The 25,465-nt window shown below is 35.6% G+C and overlaps 1 protein-coding gene across 2 annotated transcripts; it reads left to right on the top strand.

Annotated features, from left to right (window-relative positions):
* Positions 1 to 18,632: 18,632 nt before the first annotated feature.
* Positions 18,633 to 24,379, top strand: SPY (Tetratricopeptide repeat (TPR)-like superfamily protein). Of its 2 annotated transcripts, none has more exons than XM_078967695.1 (17): positions 18,633 to 18,905; positions 19,226 to 19,652; positions 19,733 to 19,894; positions 19,991 to 20,166; positions 20,263 to 20,338; positions 20,417 to 20,545; positions 20,644 to 20,763; positions 20,892 to 20,960; positions 21,044 to 21,220; positions 21,288 to 21,352; positions 21,429 to 21,627; positions 21,703 to 21,897; positions 22,031 to 22,125; positions 22,536 to 22,671; positions 22,763 to 22,980; positions 23,066 to 23,193; positions 23,677 to 24,379. In XM_078967695.1, the coding sequence occupies exons 2-17, from the start codon at positions 19,245 to 19,247 to the stop codon at positions 24,042 to 24,044; spliced, it is 2,721 nt and encodes a 906-aa protein (XP_078823821.1). In that variant the 5' UTR covers positions 18,633 to 18,905; positions 19,226 to 19,244; the 3' UTR covers positions 24,045 to 24,379. The 2 variants fall into 2 exon arrangements, with proteins under 2 accessions (XP_078823821.1, XP_078823820.1); XM_078967694.1 differs by having other exon boundaries at positions 19,173 to 19,652.
* The last annotated feature ends 1,086 nt before the right edge of the window (positions 24,380 to 25,465 follow it).

The raw sequence follows: 25,465 nt of genomic DNA, 5'->3' as shown, positions 1-25,465 counted from the left end.
TTTTGGGAAACCATGGGGGGCCGTTTATGATGTTTTTTTCTTTAATTAATTTACTTTCATAATTTCAGAGCAACTCGACGAGCTGGATGCCCCAACTCACCAAGTAGAGGAGTTATTGGTCACGTGATTTTTAGAGTCTACTTGACGAGTTGGAGGACCTCAACTCGACAAGCAGGTGCTGAGTGAGAAAACCTTAATTTTCAGGGTTTGTGTCCTATTTAAAGGACCTTAAGCGTTCATATCCACCTCCCTTGTCACCTTAGAGCTCTATGAGAAACCTTAAACAAGCTTCATTCGTTGTGGGAGAGAGAGAGAGAGAGAGAAAAAAAAGAGGTTAAATTTGGTTATTCTTCTACAATATCACTCGATCTTTTTCACCTCCCAACTCCTACTTTTTTAACATATTTAGTGTTTTGGTCTAACATGACATGCCATGTTTACAATGCTTACGCCCTAATCCCTAAACAGTAAACCCGACACAAACACAACATGAAAATAAACAAGTTGATATGACATGACACAATAATTAATCAAGTTAGGCGATGGGTCAAGCTACCCAATATGTTTAAGTTTTAAATCGACACAAAATACGATATGACACGACACATGTCACCCCTAATGTATAAACAACAATTATTTTTATCCAAGAATACACATGATGTAACACTTGAATTTGGGAATGTTCCTTTTTATCCCCTTTGTGATTAATTATTTCATTTTGGTCCTAGGAGTAGTATGCGGGGTGTACCATTGGGTACACTTAGCGTACTAGCTGAGAAGCCAATACGCGGGGCGTACCACATGGTATGGTTAGAGTACTGAGAGGATTGATCAAGGATACAAGTGATGGGTTTTGGTCATAAGACATCTTATGTGCTCATACAAACCCTAATGCTTGGATCTACGTTTCTCTATTGTACATGCTTTGAATCCAAAACTATAAACCCTAATTCTAGCATATGGAAATCGATATTAACATATAATTAGGTTTAAGATATTACCTTGATTGTTATGTAGCAATAACAATCCTAATTCCTCCTTGAATTGACTTTGGAATGCTTAGAGTCACAAGTGTCACTCCTCTAATGGCTTACAAACACCAAGAGCAAATGGAGAAGGTATAAAGAGAGAGGAGAGAGGTTAGAATTCGTCCTTAGGACTCCTTGGGAAGGGATACCCGAATTCATGAGCCAAGGGGTGTTTATATAGGTGTAGAGATAGGGTTTCAGTCATTATCCTTATCTAGTTGCTTATCCACAAAGCAACCCATAAGATAATCCTTGAATCCTTATCATAGTTGAATTCTAAGGCCTTATCACCTCAAATTCTTTCACCATATATTTAAGATAATCCTTACCTTATTTTGTAACTATCACATAATTACAAATCACCCCCTCTAGTTTAATTAATTACACTTGATCACAAAATTAATTCCTAATTAATTATTAACCAATATTAATTAACCAAATATGATTTCTCCTTTAATGTATTATTCTTACAACATATTAATAAATCATAATATCCTCTCTCTCTTTATTTATTTCTCAAATCAAGTTGCTTTGGTGAAGGCAACCCAAAAGGACCATGCACCATCGGGTCAAGTACATACCAAAATAGTTATGGACTTAGACACTAATCCAACAACAAGGCCTCGTACGCTGAGCGTATAAGGATTACACTGGGCGTACGATGGTTTAATGAAACCCTAATTTTAGGGTGTTTCACCTTATATAAGGTCCTTAAGTCCCCAGGGTTGGTCTCTTTATCAACCTCCATTACCCTAAAACCCTAATCTTAAACCCTAATAGCCTACTTGAGTGTTCTTGAGCCTTGGTCTTGATTTTTAGTGGTTTATGCTCCTTGAAGTGAAAGAAGAAGAAGTGGGCAAACTCATTCTTTGAAATGAAGCTTAGAGATCTATATTTATCTCCATCTATTGGTAAATTTTGAGGTATAAAGTCCCATTGATCTTTGTATGCTTAGGTCTCTTCATGTTATGGTTATATGCTTATTGTCCCTTTTTGGTTGGTCTTGATGGGTTAATGCCGTTTTAGAAGCTAATCTTGTAGATATGGACACTTGGAGAGTCCCTTAAGCTTAAAGATGCAAACTTTGTGGTGTTTAAGGTGTCATGCATGCATCAAGTCATTTATCAAGTCCTTTTGAGCTTAAGAGCTTCATCAAGCCGTGCATGTACATAAAGTTGGCAACTTTATGTGATTAACCACCTTAAGGAAGTCAGATCTAAGTGTTGGAGTAAGGACCTAATCAATTAAGAGATAAATTATAAAGTTGGCTAAATTTGGTGAGTACGTGGGGCGTACAAGCATGTATGTTGTGCGTACAAGCCCTTTTAGTAGTACGCTAAGAGTACAAGCTGAGTACGCCCCGTGTACTCAGTAGGTTGGGCTTCAATGTGATGGGCTTTTCAATATTAAAGGGTTTTGAGCATTCTAACACTCCTAAGGTGTACATGCAACCCTAGAAACCTTGGATATATGTTTTACTAAGATACATGCAAATTTGGTTTTTCCAAGGTTCTTAACCTAACTAGCATGGCATGGGGAACATGAATCATGAAACCTAGCAGGAAACATACTTTTTCTTGTTTCTTGTATTCATTGAGAACTTTGTGAGCCTAGCACCCCAAATGTGACACCTCAAGTGTTTCACACAACACCACGACTCTTGGAATAACTTTGATAGAAGTGCATTATCACTCAAAATCGGCTAACCCTCTTGTTCTACACATAGTGCCGATTTTGGTAGCCCATGGGATCCTTTATAGTGGTGTCACTAGTAGGGTTACAACATGTAAACCCTAATTGACATGACTTTTCATATTCCATGATCCATGGGTTTATAACCTCCATGGACTATCCATGGAGCACTTTATGGGTTTTAGCCCAATAAAATAAACCATGGATCATTAGCCCACTGTATAAGAATGGATGATTTACAGAATCAACCTCATATATTTAATTAGTCTCCTTTTGATAGCCAAATTAATTATTGATCAATACTAATTAAATATTATTATTAATATATTATAACTTATAATATATTAATAAACCTTAAGTGTCATTCCTCTCATTTTTTCTATCCAAGTGTCATGATGCCATGCAACCCAAATGGACCATGCCAATCGAGTCAAATACATTCCAGAAATAGTTATGAACCTAGACACCTAATCCAACATGTATTAGGCTATGTTAGACTTGATGGGTTTTGGTCATAAGACATCCTATGTGCTCATACAAACCCTAATGCTTGGATCTAGGTTTCTCTATTGTACATGCTTTGAATCCAATACTATAAACCCTAATTCTAACATGCAAGTAATCATATTAACATGTAATTAGGTTTAAGATCATACCTTGATTGTTATGTAGCAATAACAATCCCAATTCCACCTTGGATTGACTTTGGAATGCTTAGAGTCACAAGTGTCACTCCTCTAATGGCTCACAAACACCATAAGCAAATGGAGAAGGTATAAAGAAAGAGGTAAGAGGTTAGAATTCGTATCTAGGACCTCTTGGGAAGGGATACCCGAATTCATGACCCTAGGGGTGTTTATATAGGTGTAGAGATAGGGTTTCAGTCATTATCCTTATCTAGTTTATTATCCATTAAGCAACCAATAAGATAATCCTCGAATCCTTATCATACTCGAATTCTAAGGCTTTCCAACCTTAAATTCGTCCACCATATAAATAGGATAATCCTTACCTTATTTTGTAACTATCACATAATTACAAATCAGCCCCTCTAGTTTAATTAATTACATTTGATCACAAAACTAATTCTTAATTAATTATTGACCAATATTAATTAAACAAATATGATTTCTCCTTTAATATATTATTCTTATAACATATTAATAAATCATATTATCCTTTCTCTCTTTATTCATTTCTCCAATCAAGTTGATTTGGTGAAGGCAACCCAAAAGGACCATACACCATCGGGTCAAGTACATACCAAAATAGTTATGGACTTAGACACTAATCCAACAGTCTCCCACTTGGATAAGTCTAACAACTATTCTGCGTATTACTTCAGATCTTGATCTGCAATCGTAGCTTTCCAAAGCCGCTGTCAACTCTGATCATATCAGATACGCGTGTCCTTAGATAAGGGATCATATATTCCTCCATTCTAGATATCGTATGAGATATGATTTCAAATCATTCTCTTTGTACTATATCTCGATTTACAATTTATGACGACAGACTAATTGAACAAATCAAATTAGCCCTAGTCCGGCCGAGCATTTACGTATGTCATCACTAAACCGTCGAGGGGCCCAAAGATATCGCTTTTATCCTACTTTGGATAAAAGGAACGGATAAACTTTGATACAATGCTCGCTTGCACTCACTCACCAAATTACACACAACAATATGTTTTATAACACCAAGTTACTAGTGCGTTTACATATTATCAATGTGCAACCGATTCGCAAGATACAACTCACACATCTCGGTTTCAAGAATATAAGATGTTATCGTCTCACCAATCACTCGTAATACAATTCATGGAGTGATCGAAGTGAGCGTGGGTTTAATCCAATGCTCAAATCATATTCATAAGCACTCATGAACGTTGCAACAAACATTTGCTTATGTCTAATACTCTTTTAGACAATCCACACACCAATTCACGACAGTCTTCATTCATATCTACTTCCAACATATGAACGACTGTGGCCCGTTTGAATAATTCGATTATTCTTAATAAACTCAATTATTCTGGAAGTCAAAACATGCAAGGTGAAACACAAGAATAATACCAATCCCATATGGCCTCAAACCTTTGAGTATAAATAAAACGCCTTTTATTTATCACCATATTGATTACTCATTATTTGTCGTTTCGGGTAATCAACTTCTTACTTGAATTCCAACACTTGTCCCATGCTCCTAGCATGCACACAATGTTTACCTATGGTTCTTACTTTTGTGAAATAGACAAATTGAACACATTTCCAATCATTCTCGTTTTACAACTCCAAATCCTTTTTCATAAGTGTAAGAATATCAAATTCTTGCTACTTATAGAATATGCTAGATTCTAACACTTTATGCAACGATCCTTTCGTAATGTCACTGCACCAAAGTCACAAAGACTATTGCCAATGATATTACAAAGTCCTCTATCGGAGATTGTTACAAGACAATTCCTTAGATACGATGTCTCTCATTCAAAGTACATTCCTTTGAACATCCTTTTGCATAAAGGTTTCTAAACTAGTCATAGGTTTTCAATATCTACTTCCCAATATGGACACGCTTCCATATTTTCCATATGACAACTCATTCTTAATAGAATCTTATCTATTCGTAATTAGGTCGATACGGTCCATCCAATATGGAAACATTTCCATAATTTCTAATACTATACTTCCAACTACTCACAAGCGACCAATCATCGTCGAACTTTGGATTGTCCTTTGATAGTTGTTTAATTATTTTAGTCAAAACCAATTCTAGTCCCTTTTCCCTCTAAATGCGTTGGACATTTGGAAAATTTTAGAATGGTCAAACATTAAAGCATTTGCAATCGATCCTATACCCGAAGCGTATGGGACACGACGCACAATGTTTTATTTTCTATGTTCTCAAAATTCGAATTGTGAAGAGGAATGTCGTAATCATAATCGAAACTTTAAGAACACACTATGTACCTTTGACTAAATTTATCAACATTTCACAACCTAATCCTTTAGATTTGAAATGAAGCATAATATTCTCTCCCTTAATTATAGCAAAACAACCTTTCAACTCTTACAACTTTGCAAAGTATGACTCTTGTTTTCTATAATTAATATTGCCAACTATGCAATACTTGCCTTAATAATCATACAATCATAACATTTATGCTCCCACTATCATGATGATTATTATAAAACATAACACTTATGCTCCCACTAGCTTCGACATGTATTCATAAACATCTTAACTTTCAGAAAAACAATACTTATTGAATTTCTTAAGTTCATGTTTCTAATACTTAGTGCTTTGATAATCTTTTACCAAGACTTCTTGAACTTATACACTTTTGCCTTAGATAGTTCATATGTGTGTCTTAACAATTAAGACTAATTGCCAAACCTCACAATTCAAATTATGGAAAGGGATGCCGTAACCATGATCGAATTCGAGAATGCAATTTTACAATCACTATCTTTTAAAATGTTTCTTAGCGAAAGCATTTTCTCACAATCATTTTCATGAAGGAGGAAATCTTATGACACTTAGATTTAAACGGTGTATGAGTTCCTATCCATGTGAATTTGTTAAAACCAAAGTTTACGACAAATTCAAACTCATATGGATCGAACTTTCTTAATCTTGATTTCTTGCCTTATGGTAGCACAGCTGCCCACCACGTCTTCCAAGTAGTTAAGCAGCTCACCTTTTTCCTATCAATGTACTTTCCATTGATCAAGGTCCTTGCCTTTTATGCATTCAAATGAGAACTCATAGGACTCATATGCATAATTAACTCGATTGGATTGGCACATAAACAAAATAATGTCTTCACGATAGGTTGTAAACCTCAACTCGTGTGCTAGTGATGATCGATAAGGCTTATTTGATTTGTTCTTGAAACTTTTCAAGACTATTAAGACTCCCACTGACTCCTTGACATATACGATTCTCTTATCAAAACATTTCTTGACAAACAAATATTCAAGAGTTAGTGTAGCTTATATCAAAACAAAACACTTCATAATTTTGGTCTTAGTTGGTCTTTGTCTTATCCAATACATCACAACTTTCCACAATTGATGAATGTTATAAACCTTCTTAATACTATTCACTCAATGTCACAATCTTGACTTTAAGACTTGTTTTGAAACGAATTATGATTGACTTCTTGATTTGACCATTTCTTCAATCTTTGATTCCTCTTCTTGGACATACAATTGTACCAAGACTCACTTAGAGGATCAATTAAGATATGGTTCTTAATCATTAAGACCTATCATAAAGCACAAAAGCTACTCTCCCTTCTTCTTAGAATGGAGAAACTCTTATCTTTCTGCCTACTTGATTCTTCTTATTCGTTTTGCTATTGATCTAAACCCTTTAATCAATTCAAATTACACTTAATATTGTAAGTGTAATCATATTTACTAAGCCTTTGGTAAACCATGACGAATATCTTTGTTACTCTTATGGTGAACTTGATCAACACACAACTTTGTGTACTCGATCTCCTAGTCCTTCACTTGACACTTTATCAATGAATTAGTCTAATTTCCAAATACGAAATTTCTCATTCATCGTGCATCCACGTTGCATGATTCCAAGTTTCTATCCAATTGAAACTTGGGCGATGAGAAACTCTCCCTATTTGGTAAATTCTTGACATTTCCATAAATAACATAACTAAGAATCATATCCATTCATTGTAGAAATATTCAAACATCAATTTTCATAACGATTTCATTGCAAGGAAATAAACAAATAAATAAGTAAGTCAAAATTTATTTTATTTATAAAAGCAGCGGAAAAACATTTGTCCTTGCAAAATCCATTGAAAACTATGTAAGAAATGAAAATTTTCTAACAACTCTATCATAACTATCTAAGCTCAAATTCAATCTTCAAGTCCATGAGATCGAGATCCATCTCTTGTGATTAGATTCATCGTGCTCTCTTATCAAGCTTCCTTTCTTTTCACCGATCCTTCAAAACATTCAAATGCAATCTTATCACATCATGTATTAAGAATCAATGAATAGGAACTTAATGGAGTTAGATAGTGGATTCTTACCTAAAGCGTAGTCATACTTTTGACTCTCCCATCTCTTAGATCTCTTAGGTAGATAGGGCAACTTCGTCTCTAATGCCCCTTCTTTTGGCAATAAAAGCAAATTGACTCCTTTGGAACAACACATGGAACTACTTCAGACATCGCCTTTCTCTTATGATCAAACTTTTCGATCATTGCATGTCTTTCATTGCCATTGTCTATATCCATAGAGGTCTTGAAGGCAGATTCACCAATTAACTTTGCTTTTCTATTGCGCCAAACCATTGTTGATTCAGCAGCAATAAGCATGTAGGTGAGATCTATAAGTGTCACGTCGTGGTTCATCATATAGTACTCTCTTACGAACTCACTATACGAGTTAGGAAGTGACTGAAGAACCCAATCAACAGCCATCGCTTCACCGACAACGGATCCCATCATTCTTAATCTATCAATGTGTGACTACATCCCTAAGACGTGTGCACACACCGACTTGCCCTCTTTATGTTCACTTGCCAAAAGGGCTTGAGTGATATTGAACCTTTCAATTTTACAATCTTGTGGGTTAGGGAGAATAATTGGAGGAGGAGGAGGAGGTGAAGCATGATTTCTTGTTCCTCGATCGAATCGTGGAATATCATCTTCATGTGGAATGCTTGTTCCACGGGACTTGAGAAGACCATAGTTGTCGAACTTTAAATCGGGAGAAAAACGAATTCAAGTTAGTTGATTGATTGAGTCCTTGGTAAATCACCCAAATGAAATTCCAAGGCTAGGACCCAACACAATATCCTACAACTCGGGAGAGGGATGCCGTAACCCAAATTGCAGAACATTTGAAGGTAAGTGAATGACGATTCACTAGTTTCCACCATGAAAAACGAAAAAGAAATTTAAGTTTTAAATCTATGAAAACTCCTAGATCCTTTGAGATTCATTGAACATTTCAATGACATGTTTAAATCTCGATATGCCCCTCTAGTTTGTGACTGGGATGCCGAGGATCACAAAGCGGGTGTGAATAACCATGCAAACTACATGGTGCCCTCACATGTTACAATCACCTATTCGATGTGCCGGTAAACCACACACGCTCCACCGAACTATGACAAACATTGAGTCACCCTTTGCTACCTTTGCTTAGAACCATTTAGTGTGCCGGTAAACCACACACGCTCCACTAACATCTTCGCAAGGGCACAAAGTGTAATTTCATGGAATTGCATTAATTCACTTTTGCCTAAGTAACTAAGATTGGGAATTAGAAAAACATTTAGTTACTTTGTATTTCATTATACTTATAATGGAAGATTTCGTCCTATCCTACCCGTTCGGCTAACGACCCTCCACTAGTCAAGAGTGCGGTGGGTAAGAGTGGATACCCATTCAATTGCCATTTTATAGGCAATTTCCTTAAACACCCCTTATAGACCAGCTTCGTGAATGAGGCCTACTAACGGTAAGACTGACTTTTACTCATACATATATATAATGTTAGACTTTTAATGTTATATATAGTATAGGGTGTATTTTATACTTTTAAAATACTATGTGGTTAACTTTAACAATTACACTTTTAATTCAATTAAAAAGTTAACCTAAACCTTTATGGATTTATTAAATCTCTTTTAATTATACTCCTTAATTAATTAATAAAACCATGAGGGTGTGATTTGAACTTTTCAAAACATTACTAGGGTTTTAGAATTTAACATTTCTAATTAAAACTTTAATCAACTTTTAAATTCCAAAACTTGAGGGCAAGTTTTGAAACCTTTTTCAAAACATTAGGGTTTTAACTATTTAAATTTCAAAACTTCAAAACTTTTGGGTTCAAATTTAAACTATAAAACCTAAAGGGGAAAATATGAAACCTTTCATAACAACAAGGATCAAATAACAAATAATTTTAAATTAACATTTAATCACATAATTATCCATATTTGATTTATTTAATGATTTCTTGCAAAACAATTTATCAATTTACTCAAAATAATTAATCAGTTATCTTATAAGGAAACAATTATCTTGTTAATTGATAATTATCTTTAATTAGATCAAGAATATAGTCGTATATATCATAAAATCGGATTTATATTGATCTAACATGATAAGGTAACTATCCAAATGCAAAAACAACAAGAAATCCCGAGATAAGCATTATCTGACGCTCGAACTCGCCGAGTACCACACTGTACTCGCCGAGTTGAGGTCTACTCGCCGAGTACACTGTGGTACTCGCCGAGTTCCTCAGCCATAAAGCCAAAAAAACGATTTTCCAGTTATACAATGCATCAATACAATTGAAACCAAGCTAGGCTCTGATACCACTGATGGGTTTTGGTCATAAGACATCCTATGTGCTCATACAAACCCTAATGTTTGGATCTAGGTTTCTCTATTGTACATGCTTTGAATCCAAGACTATAAACCCTAATTCTAACATGCAAGTAATCATATTAACATGTAATTAGGTTTAAGATCATACCTTGATTGTTTTGTAGCAATAACAATCCCAATTCCACCTTGGATTGACTTTGGAATGCTTAGAGTCACAAGTGTCACTCCTCTAATGGCTCACAAACACCATAAGCAAATGGAGAAGGTATAAAGAAAGAGGTAAGAGGTTAGAATTCGTATCTAGGACCTCTTGGGAAGGGATACCCGAATTCATGACCCTAGGGGTGTTTATATAGGTGTAGAGATAGGGTTTCAGTCATTATCCTTATCTAGTTGATTATCAATTAAGCAACCAATAAGATAATCCTTGAATCCTTATCATACTCGAATTCTAAGGCTTTCCAACCTTAAATTCGTCCACCATATAAATAAGATAATCCTTACCTTATTTTGTAACTATCACATAATTACAAATCAGCCCCTCTAGTTTAATTAATTACATTTGATCACAAAACTAATTCTTAATTAATTATTGACCAATATTAATTAAACAAATATGATTTTTCCTTTAATATAATATTCTTATAACATATTAATAAATCATATTATCCTTTCTCTCTTTATTCATTTCTCCAATCAAGTTGCTTTGGTGAAGGCAACCCAAAAGGACCATGCACCATTGGGTCAAGTACATACCAAAATAGTTATGGACTTAGACACTAATCCAACAACACTTTGGTTGCCTTGGGCCTTGTTGGGCCATCAAAATCCAAGTGTTTTGGATTAGGAATATTTTTGGACCTTGGATTAAGGCCCATGAAAGGGTTTGGGTATAATTTAGAAAATTAGTCCATATTTAGGCCTTGGGTGTTTATTTGGAATTTGGGCCTTTAGATTGTTGGTTTGGGCCTAGGCTTTGGTCCATGTTGTGTAAAGGGTAAAAAGGTCTTTTACCCTAGTTTGGACACTTAGTGTGGGTCAGATCTGATTATTGATGGATGATTATTTTGGTGATTGATGGCACGGGGACTTTAGCAGGCCATCAACCAAATATTCTTTCTGTGAGATTCGAAAGTACGACGTGAGTTTCCTCACTATGTTTAGCGGGTCGAAGGCATCAATGCCGCCCCATGGTTGTTAAGGTAGGGTGGTAGATGTATGAGTGATTCTTGCATGTGTATGCGCTTGTATGTAACACCCGGTTTTGACAAGTGTCCGACTGTGTCTTCGGAGGCCAAGAGTATAAGTGTACTCTGATGATTCGGTCTTTTATGGGTCTTGGGTTTTACTCGAAATGTTTTAAGTCTTAGGGTGTGGCTAGGAGCGTAGGGCTTATTGCCACCTTTTCGTGGATATAAAGTTTATCAGAAACAGACTTAGAATGAAGAAGTTATAGTACTTTGAGGGTATTAGCATTTTTGGTCCTTAATAGAGAAAAGTGACAAGGAAGGTGGCCAACACAATAGTATGCCCGATGTGACATCCCCATTTTCACAGACAGAAAAGACCGATTTTGTTTATACTTTATGAAAACCAGAGTACCTCTTTTAATAAAAATGTTGCAGAATTTGTTCCCAGTAAAACATGATCTCCAAGGTTTAGGCACCAAGTCTGCATGGTCGCCAAGGTTTAGAGTACACTGGGTGAACACATCGTTCCCAACACCTACAAGTTGCGACCCTGCCAGTTTTCCACTGAACTGTCTAGAATAGTCCGTGGTTGTCATCCATACTTTGCTGAATGACGGGGACATCATTTGGGAAAAAGGCTTCTCACATTGTCCACCTCTCACCCTCACCTCGTGGTTTATAACACCTCTCAACTCATCATCCAAATCATATTCCATCTATTACATCTACCCATGTTTTACCCCAACATTATCGTAGATATAAAATACATATACAGTCCAAATCATTTAAAACGTATATAAAATTGTTCATCCAGCATAGACAACAAGTATTCAGATAATATGTACACATAACATGTAATTTATATAAAATACTTCATATATATGTGTAAGATGCAAGTAACTATGCACTCACCTGATAAGGTGATGACTCGGTACTCGAACAACACTTCGTTACTGTTAAAACAATTTCCCTCGGACAAAACCTAGTATCATTACCACTAGAGTTTAGTATAACGTTAACCGCGACTAATTAATAGTCTATATATTATTACTATTATATAAGCATTAAGAAACAATCTTATATAACTCATAATAATAGCCCAAATAGTCATTATAAGTTCCTAATAACGTTACTATATTAAAACATAAGCTATACTAAAGATAGGGTAGACATAACTCACTTACATCGGGTTTTTCTCAAAACCGGGCTCCACTGGAGAAGCGTTCCTGAGCCGAAAGGATCTTCTTCTTGGAGCCGTCGGGCGCTCCGGGGCTTCCGCCTCATGCTAGGGAGGTTCCCTATGTTTTTTCGGGGGGTTTCGGGGCTAGAGAAAAGTTCTAGAGAGAGGGGGAAGTGAGGGGAGGTGTGAGGAATGAATGAAGGCCTCACCACTTATTTATAGGGGCTAGATGAAGGTTCACGTTGTGAATTTTTAGGGGGTGTTTGGCTTAGCTTTTCACAGCCAAAAGGCCTTTTTGAAAAAGAAAAAAAAAGCAAAAGATGTTTGGCAAACTAGTTTTAGAAGCTACTTTTGATGTTTTTACATAAGGAAAATGAACTTTTTGGAAAAGTCAAGAAATCCTACTTTTTGTAACTTTTCCAAAAAGAAATTTTGAGGTTTGAAAAGCTAAGCCAAACACCCCCTTAATATTCACGTCGTGAGCCAGGCTGGCTACAGCTAGGCGCAGCCTGGTGCTGACACGTGGCATCGCACACAGGGTGAAAATCAACCGATTTTCAAAAATTCATAAATTTCGTATACGAACTCCGTTTTCGACGTTATTTTTATCCACGCGTAGGTAAAAACAAGATCTACAACTTTTATTTAGACTTCATCGGCTAGTTCTCGACCGATCTCAAATTTAACAGTATGAGGAGTTTAGACTGCTAAATGACCGCGAAGAATTCGTAACTCCTTCATACGGAATCCGTTTTCGTCTATCTTGTTACCATTGAGTTCCTATTAATGAGATATTCAAATCTCATTTTGGTCGCGTAAGCCAAAAACCACTCGAACTAAAATTCGAGTTTCAGGCTGTGCACTACTAAGCCAAATCTTAGAAAAATCATAACTTCCTCATAAGAAGTCAGATTTGGGTGTTCTTTTTTTGTATGTTCTCGATTTAACATATACTACAACATTGGTTTAGATCAATAAGGCTAAAAAGTCTTCTATCTTAAATTCACTATTTACGCTTCCCGGTGTCGTGTTGGTTCCGTCACGAAACTTCGACGGGTCATAACTTCTTCGTTATAACTCGGATTTCGACGCTCTTTATATGTATGGAAACCTTGTGACATATTCTACAACTTGGTTAATATTATTTATTCTAAATAATCTTTTGTTAAAAAGTCTTTTTCAACCTCTATTATCTCTAAATTGACTAGCTCGGATCTACGGGCGTTACACCCGACATAAGCGGGGGTATGCCCAGTGTAGAGGGGATGAGGAGTTGCGAGTTTTGGAGAAGTATGCCCAGCGTACGAGACATACACCCAGTGTACGAGACGTACACCCAGAGTCCTTACACCCTAATCTTTAGGGTGTGCCACTATATAAAGAACATTATACCCTCAAGGGCCAGCTTCCTTCTCACCCTTAGACAGTTTTGACGAAACCCTAATCCTATTTGAGTGTTCTTGGAGCTTAGAAGGCTTTGTGAAAGCATTTTGGTGTTTTGGATCCACTCTTCAAGGAAGCAAAGGTCAAGGTAAGGTGTTGGTGCAAAAGAGAAACTTCAAATCTGGGATTGTTGCTTCCCCGCATATCTTTTCAAGGTATAAAGTCATGAGCTCGATGATTAATCTCTTAAATCTCTCTTGGGATGAGTTTATGGACTCTTTTGGTCCCAAGAATGTACCTTTATGACTCAACTCGTTTTTTAGGTCCAAGGTTGCCACCATTAGTGCCATATGAGTCCCATAAGCACTAAAGTTTCAATCTTTAGGGCTCATTTGAGACCATGTATGAGATCTAGCCACATCCATGGGAGTTTATTGCTATATTCCAAGTTTGGGTTCATTTGGTGGGTTGCAAGCCACCAAGTAACTGACTTTATGGATTAAGACGTTAAAAAGAACTTGGATATATAATTATAGCTTCTGGAATAGAGTATTAATCACTTAATGGGAAAGTGACTTAACAGGGGTATTACGTTGAGCGTACATGCAGGTACGCCCAACGTACTCACCATTTAGCCTGTATGCTTAGCGTAGATAAGAGTACGCCCATCATACTTATCAAATATGGGCTTGGAGTGTTTTGGGCCTAGGGTTGGGCTAAGCAGTGGACTTTGGGCCTTTGGGCCTTAGTGGACCATCAGAAGTAGATGTTTTGGGCCAGGAATATGTTTGGGCTTAATGTAAGGCCCATTAGAGGGGTTGGGCCCAATTTGGCAAATTGGGATATTTGTGGGCCACTAGTGGGCTTAGAATGCCTACCTAGTGTGGGCTTTTGTTTTGGGTTTAGGCCTAAGTTTGGATCATACTGGGACAGGAGTAGAGTGATCATTCTACTCCATGAATGGATTAATGATTATGGCATGGGAGCCAATTGCTAATTGGGTATATTGTTTGGTAGTGACAGCTCGGGAAGCTGGTGGGGCAGCAACTAAGGAATTCATGCGGGAAATTTCTGCAACGTGAGGTGAGTCTTCGCACCATATCAATGGGTCTAAGTCACCAAGGATAACCCATTTTATGATAGTTAGTATACTTGTTTTGTAGAGGTGTGTGGCATATTTATGCAGTGATACGTGGTAGAGATAACTTTTACAACTAATGGTAGAGATAGCCTTTGTGGCTAACGGTAGAGATAGCCTTTGGGGCTAACGATAGAGATAACCTTTGTGGCTAATGGTAGAGATAGCCTTCGTGGCCAATGGTAAAGATAACTTTGTAGCTGATTGATATGTGATATGTGGTAGAGGTAGCTTTTATAGGTAATTGATCTGTATTATGTGGTAGAGGTAGCTTTTAGAACTAATTGATATACGATATGTGGTAGAGATACCTTGCATAGCTAATATGATATATGATATGTGTTATGTGGGTTGCGTGTGGGGTATGCTCTGGGTGACTCACTAAGCTTTGTGTTTACGGTTTACAGTTTTGGTTTTAGGTATCATCGTTTTGGAAAATAAGAGCTCGGATTGATCGCAATGCACGCATCTATGATTTCCGCAATGAATGATTATGGGGATGAACTATGATAAATGTTTTACTTAACGATGATTTGGAATGTTAGAAATAAACGATATTAATGTTTTAGTTATGTTAAAAATAAAATTTTTATCATTGATTTTTGGGTCGTTACATTGTCTGATTTTTGGGCGGAGCCCGATGGTTATTCTGTATGCTAGTATTTGGCTATGCGTATATGATTTGTATATAGGTGGGGCCTGATGATTGTACGATATGCTATTATCTCTTGTGATTTCACATGTGTTTGTATGTTATATGATTATATATTTATATGTTTAGTGGGCGGGGCCCGTTATTCAGTGGACGGGGTCCATTATATGAGTTTTCAGGATATTAATAGTTGAGCCAAAATCCACAAGTCAAAGGTCAATAGTCAAAGTCAACTATTAATGTTGATTTCAGCTGACCGCCCACATCATGGCCTTCCTTGGCCACATTGTGCCCCACGTACTACCAAATAGTCGGGGAAATTTTTAGCTGCCACGTCATGGTGACCTATGTCCATGCCGTGGTAGCTGAGATTCCAAACAACTCAATGCATTAAGCTGTTATTGTTAATTGCAAGAGCTCCAAAGCTCATATCTGGCCTAAAATGTTAGTTAAATCAAACTTTATCCATTAGGGCCATCCAAAAGGTCCAAAACCTAATCCTCTAAGTCCCAAATGGCTTAATAATGCAAATACTTAACCAATAAACACTTATTCGATAAAGTCCCTAGTCCATCCTTTCCATAAGTGATTCTAACACCAAAACTAACCTAAAAGTTGGTGCTTTATAAACATGCATGTCAATATGAAAGTTCACAAACAACTAACGACTTAATTTGAAAAAACCAATGGCCATATTTTGGAGGCACTAATGAATTTCAAAAGTACAACTACCCTCATGGATTTTATATTACACAACCAAGGTACAATTTAATTTTAATTTGAAGTATTATTTAGCACGTAATAAGTGAACATTATGATTTTTTATTGATCATTCTGAATATGCAAAACATTACATATTGTTATGTGAAACATTAAATATTGTTAGAGTTTGCGAGTTGAGACCTTAATGTGATCCTACAGTCTATCTATTACATGGATGAGACATAGAGCAATATACAAGATAAATTACATGCTTGTCATGAATATAAAGAATGTATGATTTTCATATACTTTTTTTTTTTTTTTTTTTTTTTTGTATTCTCATATACATATGCTTACTACATAATTAAGCGAGTCATTAGCCATCTAGATGTTGCAGGCTTGCAGCCTAGACGGGAAGGTTGACCCATTGACTTCCAATATGTTTTAAATTGAGAGGATATCAGGAGCTTAGTCGTTGTACATATATTAATTGTTATATATAATAATTGTTACTTACATTGTCGCCGTATCTTTGTCATACTTCATTCACAATTAAATGATAAAACTCAGGAAGTTGAGGAAACAAAACAATGGATCTCGTTTTTCATATCTTTCTTGACGTGTTTGAAAAAATGGGGTGTCAAAGTGTGTTTTTGCCTTTTTGGTGTTTTGTGCATGGTTTGTGTTAGTAATTTGTAATTGGATTTTGGATGTTAAATGCTTGTTGTAGGCTATAAACAACAATAAAAACAACAACTTGAACGGATTAAATTTAACCACACGACTAAAACCACAACAACACGAAATCATATGGATGATAATTAACAAAATCGAAACTTAACTGTGAATTTCGTTGTACTATATGGACCATTCTTGTAAATTACTCAACATTTTATGAAATAAAAAAGGTTATTTGCGTTGATAAATATTGTCACGTATGGATTTGACATCTAGACACCAATTCTTCGTCTTGTATCATTTATTTATTGTGATGGTTAAGACTTAAGACCATGGTAAAGTCGTAATTTGTTTTCGTGGTGGATTTATACCCAGAGGAAACAGTCTTCCAAACTAACACATACTCTCCTACAATAAAATAAAAAAAACAGTTTTTTTGGCTCAACTCTTTTGTAGCACGGTAGCTCAAGGATTCCGACTTTGAGACACTTTTTCACCATATGTTCTTAGTTAGCCCACAATGCCTTATTATATCAAAATTCCATAAATAAATACCGCTTCCATATTTATAACATCAAAATGTCTAGATCAATATTTATGGTTGGAAAGGAGTCTTGTATTCTCCAAGTCAACCGCACATGGGGTATATTAATACAAAATAGTGAAATATTGAATCAATACAAACCGAAATTTGCCTCTTTAATGCTTTATACGTAGTTAAGTCAAAATGGCCATATATCTATAAAAAGCAAGTCATGTGCTTTGCACGTGAGCCATACCAATTCTTGTTGGATGGAAGAGAGCCAAAAGAAAGGTGCAGTAGAGGTGGCAATCGTGTCGTGTCGTATCGTGTCGTGTCGAAACACTAAATGGGTTGAAAATGCTTGATTCTAACCCAACCCATTAATTAACGTGTCGTATCGTGTCAATCCGTTTATTTCCGTATCGAGTTTCGGGTTAGGGCTATACCTTAAAATATGTCGTGTCTTGTGAGGTTAAAAAATTGAGTATGTTGAAAGAGTAAGAGTTTGGTAGGCATAACTAGAATAGATGAAGCCATAATAAGTTTAGATGACAAAATTAAAAGAGTGAGAATTGGGGAGGCGGATGGATGTGAGAGTGGTGAAAGAGACTGAGTAGTTTGAGAGAGATGAAAAAACTGAAATGAAATCTTGATCTAGACGACTAAATCATTTCAACATTACAAAACAATTCAATTCGAAGGTTTTCTTTTACTTATGCTTTTGGTTTTGTATTTTTCTAGTTTATTTAAATAATTCAAAAAACCTACATATAAATAAACGAGTCATTTTCGAGTTGAAATTCTCAACCATAACCTTACCCATTTAATTTCTGTGTCGTGTCGTATCAACCCGTTTATTTAAACGGGTTGAAATATCTTACCCAAACCTGTTTATTTCGTGTCAGGTTCGTATCGGATTTCGTATCGTGTCAATTTTTACCACCTCTAATGTGCAGCGACTGAAAATGTCTGTGTATCAAAAGTCGAGAAGCTATTTTGTAGTTTATTGAAACATATAGTAATAATATTATTAGTTTTTTTTTTTTGATTATTTATTATTCGGGCCAGGGTTGCAGTGGAACGCGGGCAAAATCATAGACGAACAGGTTAACAATTGACTATACACGATTATTGCTGTTTCCTCTTTCTGCTGCCTGCCACTGCTTGATTGCCCAACACCACCGCCGCGGTGGCGCTCCGTTGCTCGCCAACAATCATCCAACCACCGTGTCGGTGTCAGCGGTGGCAAGTAACTCTTCATCATCTTCGTTTTTCTGCCGTCACACACACAAAAGAAACCCTTCTTAAGCCCCTCACCTCTCTGTGTGTTCTCTCTTCCGGAAGCAATACAGGTAAGCATCGCAAACGCTCTTACACTTCAAACCTCCGGTTCGAATGCGTGTTTACATAATTTGTCTTGCGCATTTTTGTTGTGGAGTTGTTTTCGTAATTATTAGATTGTGCGTATGAAAACGTATTATGTTCTTTTAGGTTTTTTAATAATTTAATTTCCATTACTCGGGAAAAGTCTAAATCCATGATCCCTAATGTACGAGGCTGGGGTTTCGAGGTTTATATGTGATTGGTAGTTTGATGTATCTCCCATGTGCTTGTATTAGGGTTTTAAGGCGGATCAACTACGTTTATATGTTACAATTGGTTCATGAATCAGAGCTTGTAGCTGTTTAGAAATGGCATTGACAGAGGACGTTGGTGGAGGGAAAGAGAAGGGTCTAACCGAAGATAATGGTTTCTTGAAAGCAACAGAACCATCCTTCAGTGTCACCGATTCTACAACATCCACTAGTTCAATAGAAAAGAGATATGAAGGGAAGGACGCACTTGGTTATGCCAATGTTCTTCGTTCCAGAAACAAATTTGTGGAAGCTCTTGTTATATATGAAAGTATACTAGAGAAAGATAAAACCAATGTTGAGGCTCATATTGGGAAAGGAATCTGCTTGCAGATGCAAAATATGGGAAGACAGTCTTTTGAGAGCTTTTCAGAAGCTGTCAGGTTAGACCCACAAAATGCATGTGCACTCACCCATTGTGGTATCTTGTATAAAGATGAAGGTCGATTGGTGGAGGCTGCTGAGGTATGTTTGCACATTATGAATCATAATTGTATTCATCTTTTAATAATTATCTTTTTTAAGTTTGCTATTCACTCATGCAGTCATATCGTAAGGCTTTGGAGGCAGATTCATCATATAAACCAGCAGCAGAATATTTGTCAATAGTACTTACAGATATTGGAACAAGTTTAAAGCTTGCTGGCAACACACAAGATGGAATTCAGAAGTATTATGATGCTATCAAGATTGACCCTCACTATGCTGTAATTTCATTTCATGTTCTTTATACATCTTTACAGGTGTCTTTCCATCTAATGTATTCTCAAGGGTAATCTTTTTGGTTTTTTTTTTCATGGCAGCCTGCATATTACAATCTTGGAGTTGTGTATTCTGAAATGATGCAATATGATACAGCACTTAATTGCTATGAAAAGGCTGCTTTAGAGAGGCCAATGTATGCTGAAGCATATTGTAACATGGGGGTCATTTATAAAAACCGTGGAGATCTGGAGTCAGCTATTGCTTGTTACGAGAGGTTATAAATGTATTTTTTTATCATATTTCCCAATGGGGTAAGTAACCATTGTTCTATTTTGCTAATTGTTTATATGGTTTTCATATATTTTCTCAGGTGTCTGGCTGTGTCACCGAATTTTGAGATTGCTAAGAATAACATGGCAATTGCTTTAACAGATTTAGGCACAAAGGTAGTTACAATTTCATGGTTATTTTTAATCCTTCCATTCTTGTTATTTTCAGTTATTTTACTTATGTTATCTTTTTAGGTCAAATTGGAGGGAGACATTAACCAAGGTGTGGCATATTACAAAAGAGCTTTGTATTATAACTGGCATTATGCGGATGCCATGTACAATCTTGGTGTTGCTTATGGAGAAATGCTGAAGTTTGAAATGGTATCATTGAATTTTAAACCACTTTCTTTATCTTTTATTTAAAATATAAAAGAAATACATTCTACTAGAAATTGTATTAAGATCCCATTTTTGTGCAGGCAATTGTATTCTATGAACTTGCTTTCCACTTCAATCCCCATTGTGCTGAGGCATGCAATAATCTTGGAGTTATATATAAAGATAGAGACAATCTTGATAAAGCAGTGGAGTGTTATCAGGTAATTAAATTTTCTTTTTACACTTGTCAGATGTCTAAATAATATATGTTGGTTTAATTTAATAGATTATATATATATATATATATATATATATATATATATATATATACTTTTTTATTCTCTTGAAGTTGGCTCTATCAATCAAGCCCAATTTCTCCCAGTCTTTGAACAACCTTGGAGTAGTGTACACAGTTCAGGTAAATATAATCTCTCAGTATCTAACAACATTTGATGTTCTTCTCTTTTTAATCGTTTTTATACTTTAATAATATTAATTCAGGGTAAAATGGATGCTGCTGCTAGCATGATAGAAAAAGCAATTGTGGCAAATCCCACGTATGCTGAAGCCTACAATAACTTAGGGGTTCTTTACAGAGATGCTGGAAGTATATCTTTGGCCATTGAAGCATATGAACAGTGCCTTAAAATAGACCCAGATTCTCGTAATGCGGGCCAGGTATTGTTTTAAGCTTGTGAATGTTTAGTTGACTTTATGTTGACCATTTGTTGACTATTTGTTGCAGAATCGCTTACTTGCAATGAACTACATTAATGAAGGAACAGATGAAAAGCTATTTGAAGCTCACAGGTTCTTGTAACTCCAATTCTAAACTCATTTCATGTCAAGGGCATTTTTGTAATTTTTTTGGGTATAATGGTTGTAGGGACTGGGGGCGGCGTTTCATGAGATTATATTCTCAGTATACTACATGGGACAATCCAAAAGATCCAGAAAGACCACTTGTTATTGGATACGTGTCCCCTGATTATTTTACACACTCAGTATCTTATTTCATTGAAGCGCCTCTTATTTATCATGACTATGCTAATTATAAGGTGGTTGTCTACTCAGCAGTTGTTAAGGTACGTGTTCAATATGTTGTGTTTATCTATGAGAAGTATACCAGGATTTATAAAATTTTATATTTATATGTGCAGGCTGATGCAAAAACTATGAAATTCAGAGACAGGGTTTTGAAAAGAGGTGGTGCATGGAGGGATATTTATGGAATTGATGAAAAGAAAGTTGCAAGTTTGGTTCGTGAAGATAAAGTTGATATTTTGGTGGAGCTTACTGGTCATACTGCTAATAATAAACTAGGAATGATGGCTTGTAGGCCTGCACCTCTTCAGGTATGCTTATCTAATTGACAAAATCATGGAGATTAATATTATATATTCTTGATAACATATTGGGAAAGTCTATCTTATATTGTTAATGAAAAGTGGAGTGAAATGTGTATTGTGATGATTATTTATTGAATAGGTGACTTGGATTGGGTACCCAAATACCACTGGCTTGCCTACTATTGACTACCGAATCACTGATGCCTTAGCTGATCCCCCTGATACAAAGCAAAAGTATGTTTTTAGTTGGTGTTTGGTATGATGGAATTAGAGAAGGAATGGAATTTTATTTTTTTTCTAAAATAACTAAAAAGTATTAATTTTTGTTACTCTTTAGTGAGCTTTTACTATGTTTAGTTATTTATCTTTTAATTAAAAGTTGATTCGTTGTAATTAAAATAATTTAGAAAGTAGAATTGAAACTATACACTGTGTTTACTTAAACTATAGAATATTAAAAATTTATGTGAAAATTCATTCCATTCCTACTGGCCATCAAAACCGGATCACGGAATGTAATTACTTATTCCATTCCATCGAACCAAACAAACCATCTGTACTCTTTTATATTCTAATGATCTGACATACAAGTTTTATTAAAAATAATAAACTAAAGTATTTTATATTTGTATTATTATTGGCAGGCATGTTGAGGACCTGGTTCGGTTACCAGACTGTTTTCTTTGTTACACACCATCTCCCGAGGCGGGTCCCGCATCACCAGCACCTGCTCTTTCAAACGGTTTTGTTACATTTGGTAGTTTCAACAATTTAGCAAAGGTATAATATAAAAACAAAAGTTCTCATCCGTGTGTATGTCTTCTTATTTCAATAGTAACAAAGCATTGACTTTGATTGATTGATGTATCAGATAACTCCGAAAGTGCTTCAAGTTTGGGCGAAGATTTTATGTGCAGTTCCAAACTCTCGGCTTATTGTCAAGTGCAAACCTTTCTGCTGTGATAGTGTAAGACAGAGATTTCTAGCTACATTGGAGCAATTAGGTTTGGAGTCTTTACGTGTTGATCTTTTGCCTTTGATTCTGCTAAATCATGATCATATGCAAGCCTATTCTCTTATGGACATCAGGTCAATCTTTAATCTTCCTTCTTGTTCATATCTTCAAATGGTTGCAGAAAAAAGATATTTATATTTTTTGTATGTATGCATGTAGCTTGGATACTTTTCCATATGCTGGAACTACAACCACATGTGAATCTCTTTACATGGGAGTGCCATGTGTCACCATGGGTGGGTCAGTACACGCGCATAATGTTGGTGTCAGTCTTTTAACTGCAGTTGGTAAGTCCTCTTCAATCTTTACTTTTCCACTTCACATTTATTTATGATTATTGGAATGTAATGAACAAGGTAACGGACTTCATATATATCGTTAAATAAATTGTAGATAAATATATTTCTTGTCATCTGACTTATACTATATGCATTTCAAATAGTAAAAAAAAGGTGTACTTATCACTTGAATTAAAAAAAAATAAATAGATTTAAATACAATGAAAAAACTGAAAACAACAGGCATACTCAAGGATCATAAATGTGATTTACGCTATATATATATATATATATATATATATATATATATATATATATATATAATATACTATTCCTTTCCAGAATGAGAAAAAATACACCCGTCTCCAAGAGAAGAAATCACATTCAGTTAGGATTAGGCAAACAAAAAACAATGTTTTCATTCTGCTATAAATATAATTCCCTTTTGGATTATGGCATAGTAGTAAATTTGATTTTACTTTGTAATTCCAGGATTAAAACACCTTGTTGCAAAAAACGAAGAAGAATATATCCGGTCAGCACTGGAATTAGCTTCAGACATGACCGCACTCTCAAACCTGAGAATGGACCTCCGGAATCTCATGGCCAATTCCCCTCTCTGCAACGGATCCAAATTCATCACCGGATTGGAATCTGCTTACCGGGACATGTGGCGAGGCTACTGTAACGGAAACGTTCCATCTTTAAAACGAATAGAAGCAATCCAAAAACAGAAAGAGGACCCGTTTGGGTCCATCAAGGAAAACGGGTTCAACTTGGCTCCACCGCTTTTGCTGAGTGGTGAAGAAAACGGGAGTAAGTCAAAGCAGTCGTCTTCAAGTTCAGGTCAGTCAACATAGGTTTACTAAAGAGTTGAGTTTTTATACACTGAAGAAGAATACAGGATCTTCATCTTTATAATAGTAGAGAGTGTAAGAAAGCCTTTTGTATTATTATTGTTCTTATTATATGTTGAGAGGCAAGCGCTTTTCTGCTAAAAAAAGGCCTCTTGAGGATGTTGTTGATGGAAATGGAAGTGTAGAAGGAGAGGGAGATATGTAGAAAATTAGAACAGTGAAGAAGTTGGAACTGTGTCTGTGTCTGTGTTGTGTTGTGTTGTGTTCCCTAGTGTTTCTGGTCAAAATCATATGGATATAAAGTTTGTAAAAAAATTCATTCTCTTCTCTTGGTTTCACTTTCACCCTTTAGTTCGTAACTAGGCACAAAACAAATGGTTTTACACGTAGAGTGAGCATTTGGACCGATGCTGCTTTTTCTGGTTATTGGACGTGTACAACATTCATTGCGTATGGTACAAGTTGCATTGAACCGCTCCATAATTCATTACGAATGGTACAATTCCTACTTGGAGTTGGAACTGCCAATTGACGATCCATGAACCGAGAACCGGCCCAAATACATAAAACCAGTACCCACCGTCCATCCATCCAAATACTCACCTGACACCTCTAATAACATCCCTTGTTAACTAATTTTATTTCTCTTTTTCATTTTTCTAATTACTAATATATTTATGAGATCCTAATATATTTATACATTAGTTTGTTGTTATATATTTGTGCCTTAAAAAATGTAATTTTTTGAAAAGACTATATATATATATATATATATATATATATATATATATATAGACAAAACTTTTCAAAAGTTATAATATAAGTGATCAATAATTTGATACTATCCTATTTTAGATAAAACTATAAGATTGATCCATAAGGTATTCAGAAAACTTTGGATATGATCAAAAATGTTTTCAACTTGTATGGAAGGTTTAAAATCAGTTTTTTTTTGGGTTTTTATCCCTGATACATTTAAAAAGACGATTTTACCATTTTTATTTTTAATTTTTTATATTTTCTTTATTTATTTTGGTATTTAAATAATTAAAAATAAAAAATAAAATCTCACCTAACCCCCCCCCCCCCCCCCTCTCTCTCTCTCCACCAACCGTCTTCCTTACCTTTGTTCCTTTCTTGTTTTTTTCTCTTTGTAACATGATATCGCATTATTGTCAAAATGTTTCCATGGTTTTTTGGGATCAAGATGATCTGTTTGAGATGGGTGGTAACCGTTGCTTTATTCTATGAGGAAACATTATCCGAAAAATTCCCATTTTCTACAATCAAAAAGTCGAACACATCAAATATGTCTCTAACAGAGTCTATATCTCTGCTAAAGGACAAGATTAGCAAGCAAACATCAATTGAATTCATCCCTGATCTTCCTAAAAGAAAGAAATATGCTATTGATCAATTAGGTT

The sequence above is a fragment of the Lactuca saligna genome, chromosome 8, assembly GCF_052625555.1.
Source record: "Lactuca saligna cultivar CGN05327 chromosome 8, ASM5262555v1, whole genome shotgun sequence".
NCBI lineage: Eukaryota > Viridiplantae > Streptophyta > Magnoliopsida > Asterales > Asteraceae > Lactuca > Lactuca saligna.
The sequence above is the reverse complement of the archived record's forward strand: the minus strand, read 5'-3'. Positions and strand labels throughout refer to the sequence as shown.